The sequence below is a fragment of the Haemaphysalis longicornis genome, unplaced genomic scaffold, assembly GCF_048455015.1.
Source record: "Haemaphysalis longicornis isolate Haplotype H1 unplaced genomic scaffold, Haemaphysalis longicornis Haplotype H1 scaffold_6, whole genome shotgun sequence".
In the NCBI taxonomy this organism is placed as follows: Eukaryota; Metazoa; Arthropoda; class Arachnida; order Ixodida; family Ixodidae; genus Haemaphysalis; species Haemaphysalis longicornis.
Window position 1 is genome coordinate 48,900,620 of NW_027526407.1, and position 17,760 is coordinate 48,918,379.

At 43.9% G+C, this 17,760-nt stretch overlaps 1 protein-coding gene across 1 annotated transcript in view; it reads right to left on the bottom strand.

Annotated features, from left to right (window-relative positions):
- LOC144142600 (uncharacterized) overlaps nt 1-17,428 on the bottom strand; it is a 52,528-nt gene extending 35,100 nt beyond the window's left edge. Inside the window, exons 1-5 of the mRNA XM_077674233.1 lie at nt 17,189-17,428; nt 7,226-7,324; nt 4,867-4,950; nt 3,132-3,221; nt 2,025-2,129 (exon numbers count right to left, since the gene is read on the bottom strand). Coding sequence (XP_077530359.1) covers nt 2,025-2,129; nt 3,132-3,221; nt 4,867-4,950; nt 7,226-7,324; nt 17,189-17,222 — 412 coding nt within the window. The 5' untranslated portion in view covers nt 17,223-17,428. The remainder of the gene's footprint in view (nt 1-2,024; nt 2,130-3,131; nt 3,222-4,866; nt 4,951-7,225; nt 7,325-17,188) is intronic.
- Nucleotides 17,429-17,760: the final 332 nt, after the last annotated feature.

The following is a 17,760-nucleotide window of genomic DNA, read 5'->3' on the forward strand; positions in this document are numbered from 1 at the left end:
TAACACGCAAGGCCACTGGCAATGTGGAGGAAAAAAACTGCTGCATATTTTCCCTTTGTTGAGATTGGAGGGTTTAGTACTAAACTAAAACTTCATACAGACAGTTCTTAAAGATAGTAGAGAGTAGAGAGTAGAGTGGGCAGAATGGTCTTGGAGCTATTTTTTTTATTTACAAACTGATTTTAATGAAGCTGCACAGCATTATGGAGTTTTCTGTGCTGATTTCAAATCTGCAATTAGATTTTTTGCAAGTTGATTATTTTAAAGATAATTAATAATTAATAGCCATTACTTTGGGTCACAATTACAAAATAACCACTCCATGCGGAATGACAATTACCCCGTGGCTAGGCAGACAAATGGCCACAGAATACAAAATTGGAATAACTTTTTTGATCTAGCTACTTTTCGTCATTTTACAACACAATGAACTTCAATCCTCCAGCACTCTGCCAGAAATAGCTCACAGGTGGTGTCAATTGAACACAATAATTTTCCAAAGCCTCCATTTGAAAAGTTTGTTTCCAACATTGTATTCTCCACACATTTAGATATCAGAAGCAAAAAAAAATTACAGTTGTACCTGCTGTGGGTGCCAAGATATCTGAGGGCCAAATGCTAGCTTCACATTGCAAGAAAAGTTCAGTTTCACCAGCGATATCTGCGTTAACTGAGCTGTAGAGTGCCCTTTAAAATGCTATTTACAACACAATATGGTGATTTTTTAAGAGGAAATTTGCAGGGTGATAGAAAAGTGGTTGTGGATGCTGAAAATGCCATTTTTCCGAAAATGATTTTCTGACCGGTTTTCGGCCTCAAAGACCCAAAGATTTTAAAATGGGGAAGAAAATTTCTGCAAATAAGCTTCTAAAATGAGAAAAACGGTGAACGTCTCAATGTAGGCGCAAGCCCAGTGGTTCCATTAGGTTTCAGAATCTTCCAAGTTGAGCCATCCACTGTGGCTTGACCACATTGGGCTCTCACACAAGTGAAACATTCTAAGAAACGCTTACCAAATAAACTTACTGTCCACAGAAATACTCCCGGAAAAAAGTTACCAACGAAATCCCCATTAATATTTCTGACCTTCACTGGTGCTTTGCAAACGCTGCTCAACAATCTCGTGCAGGAAAAAACTAACTTGCAAAACTGGATTGCGCAGCGAACAACTTAGTGAACACGACTGTGTCATGTGTAGGAATAAAGTTCAGGTGGCAATGATGCACATGCTACATAAAAGACTACTGATGGAAGGCTTTTTTCACAAACAGCTTTCCCAAGCTGCTGTGGAAGGCTTTTTCACAAGAAGGCTTTTCCCACAAGGCTTTTTTTCAGAGGCTGCAGCATAATTTAACCTCCTTAATCAGCAGCATCATTTGACAGCCCCAACCAGCTCCTACCTTTTACAGCCAAATTGAAAGGGTAGCCTCTAATCCTTAACAAGAAAGCCTTCAGACATGCCACATACAGTTTCACAGTGCCCAGCTTACCTTGCTCTATCAGTAGTAAGAGCTTTTTTACAAGCAGCAAACTGAGCAAAACGCAACACAATGATGGGCATCACAGCCCAAGAACTGTTTTTTGCATTACAAGATGAAAAGGTTTTCATTGTGAAAACCGGCTCAGGCCACAGTGAAGCCCATCACATGATTGTTCAGGTATTGAAACGCTTTTTGTGGGAAAACTTCATAGTTCTCATCAAATGCACGACTGCCTTTTTCAAAATTTGAAACATCTTCCTTTCCACGAGAAAATACTAGTACTAACACTGACAATGCGAGGAAATTCAGACTTGGAGAAATACCATCTTTATCTGTTAAATTCTATGCACACAATAAGGCCTTCATTGCCAAATAAATGTCGGGAGGCTATGAAAGGCCCAAATTTTTTGTTAATTTAAGTCAAAACACAGTCTTGAATGCTTGCAAACTTAGCAAACCAGTTTTTAAAACTAGCCCTACCAGAAAAAAAAAAATATTACAACTTAAAAAAGAGAGAGAGAAAGAAAGAAAGAATCAACGTACCAATGGGAGTGGTTACAAGCGATGGGCGATCCCTCCGATCACTCCGATTAAGCGATGGGCGATCACCCTCGCTTCGGGACGGAGTGGACGAAGTGCTCTGCGAAGCTACAGCGCAATTCAAGAAACACAATCACAGTCATTTAACACCCGACTCTGATCTATTTCGCACACGCCAAGCTTCCTCTATGATTTCACACAGGTGTGTGAAAAGCTGTAAAATTTCATGCCAATGTGTAAAACCACACAACCAAGCATGGGGCACATGTGCGGCTGAGTCCCAAGCTGCACTCGGAAGCAACACAAAAGAGTGGCTAGCCAAACTCTTCCTCAAAAATTTGCAGAGCACCAAAAAGCTGAAGTGAGGCATCCCACCAAGCCAGCAGGACGTGCCAACCACTGCCGACAGAAAGCGAGGAAATGAGTAAACAAAGTGGACACACACAAGAGAAAATCGAGCAAGTGCATTTTTAAGCAAGCCCGCGTTTCGAGCAGGCTTACACTCACGGCACTCAACTGTCCTGTTTCGCACAGACTGTGTTTTACCAGTCCACACCAGAAGATGTGTCACGCAGCGTCGCAAAGGAGCGGCGACATGCTCGCCCACGACAGAAGTGTGGCATGTCAGACTGACACACACAGCTTTTTTTTTTTTTTGAGTTTAAACCTAAATGTGTTCGACCCTTGAAAACCCAGACTTACACTACGCTGCTGAGACACTGAACAGAATGAAAAAAGCTCCTACAGATGGCTGTAGTGCATGCTAGTGCATGCTGCCGACAAGATTGGCCAACAAGCTAGATGTAGCTGTCAGACCTAAAGCTTCTAGCCGCTAGACCATCAGAAGAGGAACCTCGTCAAGAAGACTACGCGCAAGTTCGTTCAGCTTCAGCTCACCGCATTCTGTGCTTCAGCACAAACAAACTTGCTGGATTTTTTCCCGAGTCACTACACCTTTACGGCCGACATACACCATGCCTGGCACCCACCAGACACGCAAAGCGATGTATTATAGGAAAGAAAGGCAAGAAGAAGAAGAAAGAATGCAGCAATCAAGATGCTTGGTGTGAAAGGAGGGGTAAGGCAAGATTTCAAGGCACAGAAACATACCGTGAGGAGCCAGGCTACATTTGACAATGATTGGACCTTTCCGGGTTCTGCTTGGGTAGCGGGGCGTGAGGGCCGATCCATTTTCTTGCCCTACAACGTTGCACAGTTCGATCAATCGGTCAGGCAGATTACAGTGAGGTGAGTATAAACATACAACTCGGTGCAGCAGCAGCAGTTGTTAATGTAGAAAGTGCTCCACAACCCACACCTATTTCTGCGCCCGATTTCTCTCTCGTGGTTGGGGTCAGCACTAACCATCCATCCAAATAGTTGTATCCTTTTACCTCTTGTAGTGTTTCATTTCCTAAGCTGAAAAGGACGCTTTTGGCATGCTTATTCCGTCCTCATTACCTTAGATTTATTCATATTTGCTTTTAGCCCCACCGCTGTGTTTTCCGATTGTGGTTCCTGAAGCATTCTCTACATGTGTTCTGCACTCACTCAGCAAGACTATGTCATCCGCAAACCTCAAATTGCTCGAGTATTCCTTAATTATCCTTAATCCTATGCTTTCCCAGTCAAGCTTTCTAAATACCCCCTCCAGACATGCTGTGAATAGTTTTAGCGAGATGCTATCTCCCTCCCTTACTCCCTTTTGGATGGGGACTTTATCGCTTCACTTGTGGAGGGTTATCCTGCCCGTGCATTCCTTATACATGCCTTCTAGAAGTCTTATCTAGGTCTCTTCTATTCCCTGGTCTTTTAGCGCTTCTAGCACGGCTGCGGTGAGTAGAGAATCAAACACATCCTTATAATCCAGAAATGCCACGTAAAGGGGTTTAGTGTAGTTTGCGGATTTTTCTATCATTTGATTGACGCCATGGATGTGATCTCTGGTTGACTACACTTTTCTAAACCCAGCCCGTTCTCTGGGTTGTTGGGAATCCAGGCTGTCACCTATGCGGCTAACTATAACTTTGGTGAACAGCTCGTCAACAACTGCGAGTAGGCTGATGGGTCTGTGATTCTTGAGGCCCTCCGGACCCCCCTTCTTATGAATCAGAATAGTGTTGGCATTTTTTTAGGCTATGGGCACTTTTGGGTCTTCAAGTATTCCAAAAATAGTACAGCAAGCTTTTCCAGTACAACATCTCCTCTCTCCTTCAAAAGATCCACGGTTATGTTGTCGTCACCTGCAGCTTTTTTTGTTTTCAGTCTTTTGAGAGCCCTTCCAACTTCCTCTTTAGTTACTCAACATCGGCCCTCAGTGAATCAGCAGTAGCTGTGGGAGAAGCAACATGTAGGGAACAAACTGGAAAGCTAACTAAGAAAACAAAGGAACTTACTGCCAAACGCAAGCACATGAAAGTGTTGACTATGATGAATTAGATTGAATTGGCCTTCAGTAGAACACAGCGATACAGTACAGCCTGCTTATAGCGAACCCGGTTTTAACGAAACACCAGCTATAATGAACAAATCTTCCTTTCCTGTTACTCTTTGTATACACAGATTTTATGCCCAGATATAGAGAAAAATGGATTTAACAAACTGATTTCAATTCCCCGATGTGTTTGTTATAAGCGGGCTGGACTGAATTTTTATCTTTACCACTTAAAAATAGACAACTCATTACTACATTTCCTCTCTAGAACTAATTTCGTCATAATGCAGACCCTTGCATTCCTTAAGAAGGAGTGGACAAGGCATGCGAAATTTTACAGTTTAGTGGACATGCCGTTGGAATGCACACGAATAGACCACAACAGGACCAAAAAAAAAACAAAAAACGAACCACTGGTAACTGCACTGCTCTGCGTCTGGTCTCCTCCTTGATCAGTCCTCCTACTAGGTGGTTGAGACGTACGCTTTCCAGAAACTGCAACAAAATTAGAAATTAGTTATTCAGTATGTCCCCACCTTTTCTTTCTTTTTTTCCCCCAATTTTATAAAGGAACACCCAAGAAGGTAATCCTTAAGTTCCGAAATTTCGAATTTTTAACGGCAGGATTTTTAGCCACACCTGACTGTTCCAAGCAATTTTTTTAATTTAAGCAAATTTTTTTGGCGTGACAGATACACCAAATCAACCAAATACTTAAATTTTTCTATGCAGGGCAGCTTCTACCTTCCCATTAACATTCCCTTGGCATACCAATGTTCCTTGCAGTGATAAATATTTCCTCACCTCACACATTAAATCATACGCATTTATAAATATATACACGTACAGAATGTATTTTTTAGTTGCAACAAATAAAAAAAGGAATTTAGGTTGGGTGCATCTTGCTTTCGTGTCTGCTCACATGTCTCGACAGCCACCAGAAAATCCAATTAAATAACCATAAATTACCATAACTGCCAAAATTCATCAATAAACCTTTGAATTAAATTAAATTCAATTTGAGTGGACATGCTTACCCTAGAAAAATCGAGTAAATAACAGCAGCCAATTACAAGAAAATATACAGTAATCTCTTGTTAACTCGAACTCGGATATCCCGAAATATTGGCTAGGTCGAAGCTTTTTTTCGCTGTGCCTCCCATAGGTGTCATGTATTTAACCCCCCTTTTAACTCAAAACTCCGCTTATCTCGAAATTTTCAGCAGATTTTAGGACTTCGAGTTAATGAGGGATCACTATATACTGAATGTGGCTCCTGGAATCCAGATCCAGAGTTGACCCTCAAATGCATTGGTCACATCAAGAGCACAAGTTGAGAAATACGATGCAGAAGCACAATGTTGGCATTGAGGGCGAACTCGGTTGAAAAATACCTGAAATGGCAAACCATTATTAAATTTGTATATTTTTAATGGGACAGCTTTGCCTGCCTATTTGCCACAACGAATAAATCTTACTAACTTCATCTTGCCCTAGTAAAGTTCCTTGATTTTTTTTTTAAAACCACATGCTGCTACGTCCCGATTCTGACCAATAAAGCTTTACACAAACTTTTTACTTTGTCCTTTTAAAAAGTGCACTGCAGTGATGTTTGACTGTAAGGAGTCCTGGTAATTAAAGTAAATGGTGGTGGCACCGAATGGTTACCGGCAAGGTTACCTGTTCTATCCTAGACTGCCATAAAGAGCCATTCGACATGCACAAAAAAAACCCCCAAATTTCCCGTTGGGTAATGTTATTATCTATTCACTGACTGCTTGATTGACCGATATTTGATTGGCCATGCACCAAGCATCGCCCAATTCCCCACAAGTAGGCACCACACTAAGAACATTTGAGAAACAACCACACCGGAGTGCTGCGAATTTCAGCATCAAAAGTCAAGTTAGTGTAGAAATTATTAGGTGCTTTTAAAACTGACCAAAGTTGAGGACTGCAGTTCATTGATACAGTCTAACCTTAGTATAACAATGTCGTATCGGGCAGTAAATTTGTTCATTATATCCAATATTCGTTGTAACAGTAGAGGTAACAATCGGCTCAAAAAAATCAGCAATCTGGCTTGCACCAAAAATTCCATATACTAAAACACATTACTCTAGGTCTCCAACACACTATAAATGAGGTAAGTCTCATCTGTCTCCTCGTGGCATTTTAAACTAAATGGACCGCAACAAGATGTGAAATTACCACAGAAGAAAGTTCGTTTAAAAAAACAGTCCTGCGTTCTTATTTATTTGAAGAAAAATGTGATCGTCTGGCGGCTTTCCACAGCAGTGCAGGATGCAGTTTTCCAAAGTGCCTACCTAAGCACGAAAGGTCCTTTTCGACTGTAGTTTTACAAACTGTTATCTTTTAATTTCCTTCATTTTGCTTTTTTAATCTAGCTTTCAAGTCTCGCGTGAACCATACATTTCTTTGTTACAGCCGACACCGCGCGCGGCTCTCACAGTTGCAGTTTCGTTATAAAGTGCCACTGAAATAAAGCGTGACGGACCAAAGTCCCTGTTTGTTCGCTATAGCCAATAACTCGTTATATGAGTGTTCGTTATAGCGATGTTATTTTAACAGCTGTTCTAACAAAGCTCAGTCAATCCCCTTATCGTGAGTACACGCATCTGTACCAACACAAGTACATCACCCTACCCAACTGGGTCTTGCAACACAATACTTTCAAAATGCAGTAACACCAGACGTCAAAGATACACTGCGTAGAATGGGTGGAGGCAAATTCTAAAACCACACACACCACTGGTGGTAGCTGTCACATTTAGCTTCATGACGACGGGAGGGCCATGGGTTCCCTTCAGAGCACTTGAGGGAAGGACCAGGCTCTTGCCTCCTTCAGCTGCGATATCAAGCAGGAGCCACAATTACCCACTACGGAAACAAACATTGTGGCCATGCAGGTTTTCCCTCAGCAGCCCAAAGTTGGCCAGTCTATATAAATAGATTACGGGGTCTAGTTTGCTGATATGGCCCACTCGGCAAAAACAATTCCTTGGTGGACCAAATAACAACGAAAAAACAGTGACGCGCAGGACTGGTTAAGACTATTCTCCGTACTACAGTGTTCAGCATATCACAATGGTTTAAATCAAACAGGGTCGCAGAGCTTGTTTCAGAAAGCCTGCGGTGAATAAAGATGCATTCACGCTTGCAAACAATGCGAAACGCTGCTTTTCGTAGTGCTGCCCTGAACATAATGAAACTTTAAAATACTTTGTGGAACTTGTAATTAGAAGCATCTCCTCTGAAACTAAAAACACGCTGGAAAACCCTCACAAGGTTCACGTTTTGTTATAATAAAAACTATTTGCCTACAAACGTCCCTGTAGTGTATGATAAAAGTAAAGACAGCTAATATTAGGTTAAGAACAGCAGGTACTGAAGTCACCCACCAACACAACATGCACAACTACTTGGGCATGGTGCAGTAACCTGTTCACCCCCACAAGAGGCACAAGTGAAACAAGAGTACAAATACATGCAGGCAATACTTACACGCTGCAAAAGAAATGCATCGTGAACAATTTTTGAGGCACGCTTAAATCAGCTGCAATTTTACAACGCCCAGCATCTCTTCAAAAGACAGTGATGAAAGAGCAGGTTCTGGAACAAAATTCTGTGAACAACAATTCCTAGGAGGTATCAGCAAATAATGCTTGATACATCAATTTTGATGCGCGTGTCTGTGGCAAAACCAAAAACAAAATTCACGATTGTTCCATCATCCATGAGGGGTGCCTTCCCAGCAATTACGATTCCCGGTCGCCCCTTCAGACTAAATGAAGCTAGTACAACACAAGTTTAGGAGACAATGTATGGTCAACAGTTCGGCAAACAATGTCTCGACGAGAGCGAGAAATAAAGGTAAGCAAGGTCTGCCACAAAGAAACACACATACAACAATAACGAACCCTAACAAAAAGAAAAGGCGAATGAGCATTTTAATCGGTACATTACAGGGAGTGTAGAAAGCCTACTTTCTGTCTTCCCAGATCAAAAATAACCACTTACACAGGAAAAGCCAGCTACATTAGAGGGCAAAAAGGGAGCAACCAATCAGCAGCAATGAACAGTATTGCGTTCGCTGGTCTCATATCGAGAAAAAGACAATCACAGAAAGAACCTGTCACTTAATCTCAGGCTTATGACCTGGTCCCTCGACATTAGCAGACATTTTTTAAGCAGGGATAACATGAACAGATGTGAAAGGCATATTTAAATATCTCATATAAAACCTGGAAAACAGATACCTCTCTCATCAAGATGAACTAGGTGAAGACGAATTTTATGGTTAACACGAACACCTTTGCCCTTGTGTAACACAAACAATGCAAAAAAATGTCCAATCAAGATAAATTCCTGATAATACGAACAAATTTTCACAGTAACTTCGGGTTTGTATTAACAGAAGCTTACTGTACTAGCATCTCATCTGTTTTTAAAAGGTCACTGGCTTGAATACTAGCCCAGTGCCACAAGAAAAAAAAGTTAGTTTTAAACCAAATGGAAAGTTGCATGCTAGCTTATGTTAGCTTGCACTAGTAGGTTCATGAATTTGAAACTGCTAGAGAAGTTGCTGATGACAATGGTCCGGACTTGTAAACACCAGTGCTTGTATCTGAGCTTTCATTCCCCTCCTATGAATCTGATTCGCAGTTCCTATGAACCACGTTCATGGGTGAACAAAGGCAAACTCTCAAGAGTGCAAGGAATTGCTGCTTTCTACGTGTCTAAGACACGCAAGTGAAAAGCACTGTGTGTGCATGCATGTGTGAGTGAGTGATGATCTGGTGACCGCTTTTATATCATCTGATGAAGCAACCACAATTGGCACAGCCTTCCAGGCAAGAGTGAGAACTTGCTCCCTGATCAAAAAAAAAAAAAAAAAAAAAACACATCTGAAGATGTCCGAACACCTGAAAAAGAAAAGAGAAAGAGTCATTTTCACATGCAAACCTCTCCCGCACTTTGACACCACAAACGATCTTGAGAAATGCCCCATCCCGCAAGAATAACCCGTTTTGAAATTTGGGGCGAAACTTCTTTCACACACACACACACACTCGATTGCCCCTGAAGAGTTTCCCATCGCCCTGATTCAACTGTTTGCTGCCCTTTTAAAAACGATAATCTTTCTTTGGCAATGCGAAAATTTGTCCGTCTCTCACTCGAGTCAGCCTGTGGTGAGCCTGTCATTCGCGCATTATCGACCCGTGAGTAAGTGATGGGAAGAGGAGTGTAGTGGGGGTAAGCAGAAGAGGGAGTGGGATGGGGGAGTGCAAGGGAGGGAAAGAGGATTAAAAAGAGAGTAGTGGGACGGGGGCAGGAGGGAGTAGCAAAGTGAGGGGAGAATGCGATTAGAGAAGTGGACAGAGCAAATAAAGAATGGAAAGAATTGGCTACGGCGATTCGATTACAGGAGCAAGAGAGGAAAAGAACAGTGATAAATGGATAGAGAGAGGGGGGAGAGCATGAAAAAAAACCTCCTCGAGGCACTTAAGCCTGCTAATGTTCTTTGAACGTGAAAGCATGGCGATACTTATCGACTTTGCAGGTAAGATCATGTTTGCATCTTTCTTCGCTTTCATTTCATTGTTTTTCGGCGAGAATTACTCCGACTGGCTTGTTTTCTGCTCCATGCACCGTTTGTGTCACTTTGTCATGGTGCAAATTACGTTAGCAAGTAGACTGACACGCGCCACGGCTTCCCTGAAATCAGGGTCCTACGCGGCTGGTGTCCTATCAGGGTCCTACGTGGCCATCACGTTCACGTGTCAGGCGGCACATGCTATTCTACAATCTTTATGTTTATGATTCTGACTTTTGTGTATTTTGTGAGGCGGGCACATTAACCCCTCGAAGCTCCCAATTCCTGGCCAATCCCCCTAGTGGGTGTGTGCCACGAAGAAAGGAACAACAGCTTTCGTTCTACTGCTGGCAACATGGGAAGGAAGATAGCGCAGTGGTAGTAGATCGGGCGGCTTCTGCGGAGACCCGGATTCAAATGCCATCATATCACACAGGTGCTTTTTCTTTCTTTTTTTCTCTGTTTAGTGCAGAGGCCATTTTCTTAAATGGACAACTATAACAACGGTGGGTTTTCACAGAATGAGGCACTTCAGGGTTTCACCTTGAAAAAGCGTAATGGAAGGGGTTGGGCTGGGGAAGGGAATGGCACAAAGTAGGTGGCATAGCAGAAGCAGGTGAATGAAAATACGAGGGTGAGCAGAAGTCGAAGAGGGGATATGAGGTGAGGGGAAGACGGGAAGGGAAAAAGATAAGAGAGAGACAGAAAAGCATTGGGAAGAGGAAGGACGGAAGGTGGTGAGGAGAATATGAGTGCAAGGGCAGTAGAGCAGAAGAGGTGGGGGAGTAAAGCAAGAGGAGAGAGAGGATCGGAGGAGGGGGAGAGATTTGGGGAGAATAAATGATATGAGTGAGAGACTGTGGGGGAGAGGGTGGGGAAGAGAGAGCACAGAATGGGGGAGTGGGGAAGGGCAGGATAAATGTAAGACGCGAGGTCAAAGGGTAGGAGGAGGGCATTTCTTTTTTATCAATCCGGGATAAATAGAGGCGCGGAGAGCGAACGCAAATAAGAGTGGGAGGTGAGGGAAAGAGTGAGGGGTGCTATGCAATGGGGTGGCAGAAGTGCTACTGTCTCGACGTCCCTTGTAGCTAGGAAAGCAGATACAAAGCCAATTTTTTAGTGGGCTATCTCTTTTTATTTTACAGTAAGGCTGCGAAGATAAAGTACCTTAAGTCAGCTTCTTCATCACACCTTTGTGCAGTTATAGCAGATTTCTCAAGACGACACTTCTAAATGCGTTATTTTTCAGACCCCACACACAGAAAAAGTTGAGTGTGGACTAATTCGCCATTAATTTTTGTTTGTCCCAAGGGTTCTATGAACCGTACTGCAAAACAGCAATATAATGAATATAAAGATATTGGCTGCACAAATTGATAAAAAAAGATAAACTACATGTGAGAAATATTTGATAAAATACATAATTTTGGAATATCTACCAAAAAAGGTAAACTGGATAAAAAAATAGCAAGTCCCAAGTCCAAACTCAATGTTAGGGCAAGATGCATATGTTTTTGCACACCTGCCAGGTTCACAGAGACGGCTTTAGGGAGATCTAATTGAGGGAAGGGGAGTTAGTAGCAGCAGAGTGAAATATTTTACATGCCTTTTTATTTTAAATACAACATAGCAGGAACAGAACTGTGTTGACCGAACTACTAACAACCCTGTTAAATCTTCAACGTGGCTGACGCTGCCCTTATCAGGAAAGCCTGGGAATAATACCGTCGAGAGGAACAATGTTCGCCTTTGCGACAATTTGTCAAAAGAACATTATCAAGAGTTGTCAGACATGCAAGCTCCAAAGTGGGTGCGATTTTTTATTCTGTGCTCAACTGCTTCTAGTATTCAGCGTTGCGATGGTACTGACCGGTTCAGCCTGCACGCATCACTGACTACGCTTTAAGCTGTTCACTAGAAGCAATGTCAATAGGTGTAAGATTAAATTGGATTGTCAGGTAGAGAGAGATCCAGTGCAGTGTGTCCAGACTGAGAGAAAGATTTTGCCAAACCCGGGTGAGTTTTCGGGAGATTTTTGTTACGGGCGTACGATTGTACAAAACCATCAAGATTCGGGAGTCGCCCAAACAAATCGGGAAACCCGGCATGTATGTTTTTGTCAAGGCAACACCATGTTGCAGGCTACGCAACGGCTTGTTCACATCCATTTTAATCCTCCATCCCATAATGCAACAGCGGCCAACCTTTGTTAAAATGTTAAGTAAAAAAAAAAAAAAAAAAAAAAAACAAAGGCAGATATTAAAACACCCGTCTTACGCAGCCGAGAAAAGCCATGGCTACTGTTGAAGCACTTTTAGCTCCAGATTTCGAAACAAACTTCTAAAACGCTACAAGCCCTCAAAATTTGATATAACAAGTTCCCCAGACAAGAGTCCCGAACTGCTGAATAGCACATTTTTTGCTTACCAACTCTCCGATCCCTAGCAGACAAACATTGTGAAGCGGAAAAAAAAAAAAAAAAAAAAAATGCTCCACAACTTTTTTGTCATGGTGCACTTCCAATAACTGTCGATTTTACGAAACTAGACAAGACACCTTACAATTCCTGTAAATAAACTGTGCTGCCACACAATGTCGCAGAGAAACAGCTATTTCTCACAAAGAAGTAGCGTTCGCCCATGCAAACTGCTTTCAAAACACTAGCAGGCACCAGTTCCCCAGAGCCCCTTCTGATTTGATTTTCAGACACAAGTAGAGGCAAATGTACTTGTGCCAAAATTTCCATATGATAAAGCAAGCTGGGAATCTGGGACCATCTTTACATACAACACAAGCAGATGAAGAAGCCCCACAAGCTTACCAAAGGAGGCTTCCGTAGTGGTTCCCAAGCGAGTCCATTGTAGAGCAGCTAGCCCCTTAAAGGCCAACTGCACTCAAATTTCACCTTGGCTAAATGCCTTCGAAATGTGTAGTAGGTACCATGAGAACTACTGCGACGCGACCGGTAGCTCTGTGCAATGCGTGGTTATTCAGTTTCAGGAACTCAAAATAACACCCATGCAGACGACAAAGCACCTGCCGGCGTGTCGCGCAAACAGCCATTTAGCGGAAGTGACATGCCAGCCGTCCAGGCCAATCGGCCTGCCTCGCAGCGGGAGAATCCAGAAAACTCGTATTTCGCGCCGCCGGTACGCCTGGCCTCCATGGCTCCGAAGAGGCTTCGTTAACCGTCCACTTCTCTCCTTTTCGAGTGCCGTCATGACATCATGCCTACGCGGTGTGCTGCTGTCGGAGCGCACGAATAGTGTCGTGCTTGCGGGACAAGCGCTCGCTTTTCTGACACCCCCGCACACGCGCGCTCACACTCTCCTCCTGGCTGGCCAAGCCGGCCGGTCCACACAGCTCGCGCTGTCAGGCCAGGCCGTCTGGCCGCTCGCGCCGACGGCTGATACGTCACTTCCGCCTGCCCTAATGGCCGCGTTTTGCCCAGTTTCGTTTTCAAAACCAACGATTTTTGCTGGTCGCTTGCGGTGTAATTACGCACATTTTAGGCGTCACACTTCGTACATCGCGGTCTTTTTAGTCATACTATGCAAGAACAGTGATTTCGCGCGGTCGAAATTTTTAGTGCAGTTGGCCTTTAAAGGGGCCATGCAGACAAAACACAAGTTTGGTTCATTCGAAAGATTGCTACCTTAGAATAACACTGACACCACTTTTGACACACACTTCGCTCAAATAAGATATTATATAATTAGGAAAAAAGGGAGTGGCCATGCGACCAACTAGCTCATTTCCGCCCACCTGTACGATTGGCCGAGGCCGGCAAAAGCAAATGCAAATTAGGCAGGGCTTATAAGCTTGCCGAATGAGCTATTTGCACATAAATGTAATGCATGTTCATTTTACAGCAGTAAGAATGGTGAGGTAAACAATGGAAGTTATGAAAATACACGTAAGCATAGGAGTACCGATGCGCACTGCTGTTGGTATTAGGCGCACTATGCTTGTTTTAGCTGCACAGCTGTCTGCCGCTTTGGAGTTGTCTTTGACGACACTGGCCGTTTGGTGTAAGCGACGGTGACTCACGTGACCCTGTTTGTCTAGCATACCCCATGTTTCGCGAAACGATTACTTTCTACCGTAACAAAAACAAGCCAGGTGCGAATACAGTCAAAAACAAAGCAACGGCGGAAAATGGTCCGCGTCTAAATATGGTAGCGCCGTCTGGTAAGACTGATGGCAAACAAGGTTGCAGAGCATAGTGACACACTGGAATTTCGTTTGAATACCGACCCTTGTGACTTTATGGCAGATGACACAAAAACAATTTTGCAGGAGAATGAAAATTTTAACCTAAATTGATTAATTTCTCAGTGAACACCGTTTGCTACCAGACAAGCACTGGGGGCACTAAAGACACGAAATCTTTCGAATAACACAAACTTGTATTTTGCCTGCATGGCCTCGTAACGTTCTAAGAGGGATAGGCAAGTTACACCTCTTGCACTACGAACAACCACACAAATATTTGCTTCCAGGCAACAGACTATACAAGCACACAACACGCTTGCTAATGCACTGCGCCGCAACGGGAAGATTGTATGTGTGCCACACACACTAGCCGCTACCAAGGTGTAAAAAGAAAAAGCTATGAAAATTTTCTCACCAGAATAAGCACAGCACTAGTGAATATTCTCTAAAAACGCTACTGCCACACCACCACAGCCATACTTCTAAATTTGCTTATTAAGCACCTCATTTCATTGTGAGCATACATTCACAACACAGCTGGATTTCTCAAGAGCCTCATTTCTTTGGCAGTTCGAAATGGCAATTCTTGAAATGGCCCTTCTTGTGAGTAACACAACGGCACCACGAAATGTTTTCATTTACTGATGATTTAACGCCTGCTACCTCAACTTGCGTCAGGCTCTCAAACACACTTTTTCGAGATATATTGAAGTCGGCCGAAACTGCGTGCAAAATTTACAACAGTATCACTTGGATATGCAATGCGAAGGCAAGATAACCGTTGGTCATTAAGGGTAACAGAGTGGATCCCTGGAGAACACAAGTGTGGCAGGGGGCGGCAGAAAGTTAGATGGGCAGATGAGATCAAGAAGTTTGCGGGGATAACTTTGTCGCAGTTAGCACAGGACTGGGGTAATTGGAGATCCATGGAAGAGGCCTTTGTCCTGCAGTGGGTGTAGATCGGCTGAGATGATGACTTGGATAAAACAAACGGGGAAAGAGAGAGGGAAAAAGAGTGGCCCCGCCATCTGGAGGGCCTGCTACTTTTAACGAATAATTAACACAATGTCAAGGTGACATGGGAAATAAAAGCAAAAGATTAAAAAAGCCCACGCCCAAACACTAACACACAGACAAAGTAAACAGACAACGAAGATAAATGTATGCAAGAGAGACAACTAATGCAGTTGTCCTTCTCACTGCTCTGATTCAGCTGACGCACTGCTGTTTCTCAAAGAGACACAGTTGTCACAGTGTCTGCCGTAACCAAGGCAGTCCACAAGTCAATTCCTTGTTCATGCTCTCTCCACCGCTCACTGCAAGAGAAAGTTTACTGGACAAAATTAGTCACCATAAAAACAGCATTAACTACGGAAGAACACCCACCTGCAAAGGGGAAAAGCTATCTGATACGCACCAAATTCTTGCCAGGACAAACTTGAAGGGACAGAAAAAATCTATCTTTTTCGGTACGTTTGTGTTAGTGAGGAATCGGTCTTTGCCAAGTTCGTATCATGACACAGGTTAGTCCAGATTTTGAACATCAATTGCCTGGTCTATTTGGTCTTGGTCTTGGAAATTTTGGGGCGAGATTTCAACGAGAAATCAGCTATCACAATCGAGTGTGGTAGTGGACAGTCTGCAAAACGTGTCTTGCGGCTGAAATATCTGGCCTAACACAGGGGCAAGCAGTCATTATTAATGGGTCTGAACAATCCCAAGTTTTGATCCCAAATGTGATCTAATCAGCACATTGATCATGTGAATACGTATATTACGCGAGTATACGTCACGATAGCTGCCATGTTGGTGAACGGCGTGGATGGCGAAAGGCAGTGAACTTATCTGGTGCTCTTATCCCGAGCAGTGCTAGGGAAGCTGTGAGCAGTGCACAAGAAAGTGTGGTGGTGACCTCATGTGCTCGTACTGAATGGGCCAATGTCGACTGCTGGGCCAAATAAAAGTCTGCACACAAAGCTTATCCCCATGAAGTGGAGAGGAATCATTAAAATCTTAGGGTCCGTTCGATTCACGTGCCCCACGTGAACTAGTTAAGGCAGTGCAACATTTCCCCGTTCGTTTCACCGGTAGTGCAGAATGAGTTCATGACGTCTTCTGCACTCCCTGTCAAGGAAATGCACAGGCTGACGAAAACAGTGCAGGTGTGGTTCCTTTGATCATGCAGGATGACGTAACCGGTACTGCACTGCTGTGAACTGGTGCGAGAGGAGCAGGGTGAACCCAACGGACCCTCTGACGCCTGTTGCCAGGCGTCGATAGAAGGTGTGGCTGCTTCGCATTAGCCAACAAGTGCATGCTATGCTTTCCGACGGTCACTTCACCTCGCGGCATGCGCTAGCGTGCGCGCGCTGCCCAGCTGATGCGCGTTCACTTCACCTCTGCGTATCCCCAAGAGCCCCAGTGCACTGTTGCACGAAGTGTCTGAACGCACGTGCCCGCTGCGGTGGAGGGGCGCCTACGCAGATTGTTCGATTGTACGCGCTGATGTAAGCGCACTGCCCGTGATGCACTGCACGCGTTTTTGGGGCTCCGTGAACTTCAAAATGGCGTACGCGTAAATTGCTTTGTTGACCTCTGAATGCTTGTTTGTCTTCGCGTGGCCTCCACACGCGCGCAAGAACTTGAACTCCACAAACATTTGAGAGACGTTTGGCAATTGTGTCAACATTGTCCATAACCCCTAATTTTCGGTGAAACGGTTTTGCAGTCGCCACGGACTTTGCGCCGCGCTAGCCCCATGAGCAACGAGCGGCATAGCTCACAACGTTGCGTTGAAAGAGCTTGGCGGCAGTAGCCACATATCCGCTTCAGCACACACCACAATGCTAGCATGCTGCAACGGTCAATATATTGGCGCGAATAAGGAATGAACGTGCTTACGTAACGACCACACACGCCTCCAGCGACGAAACATGCCGGCACGTATCCCAAACACTGCGCGAAAAATGCCGCGCACCACCTAACGACACAGCCAAACGCACGGTAGTTGTGCTAATTGCTGGGCTAAAACTTCATGCTGGGACGCTGAGCAGACGTTAACGGTTCAACTACTACGCCAGCACGCGAACAAAGCGCGAAGTTGTACCCTTGAACCATTTGAACACGTTTTGTTTTGATACGAGCTGTCCTCTGTTCGAGCCGCTATCGCCACGCTACTGATGATGATAGTGGTAGCAAGTATGCACCCAGCGGACCAGTAACTCTGCAGCGGACCAGCACGCCCCCCGAATACACGAAATTCTACGAATCGTCAGGAATACTGATTGATAAAACTGTCAACATTAATTGAACAAATTACCGTCACAGTTATTCTTATATTCATTTTACGATGTGTAAAGCGCAGTATTTAAAACAAGGAAAGACCACAGAACGAGCTGAGATGGTCCACGTGGTCCACGGACGGTCCGTAGTTTTTTTTTAAGTACATCGTGAAACAGAGTACCAACTCGCTT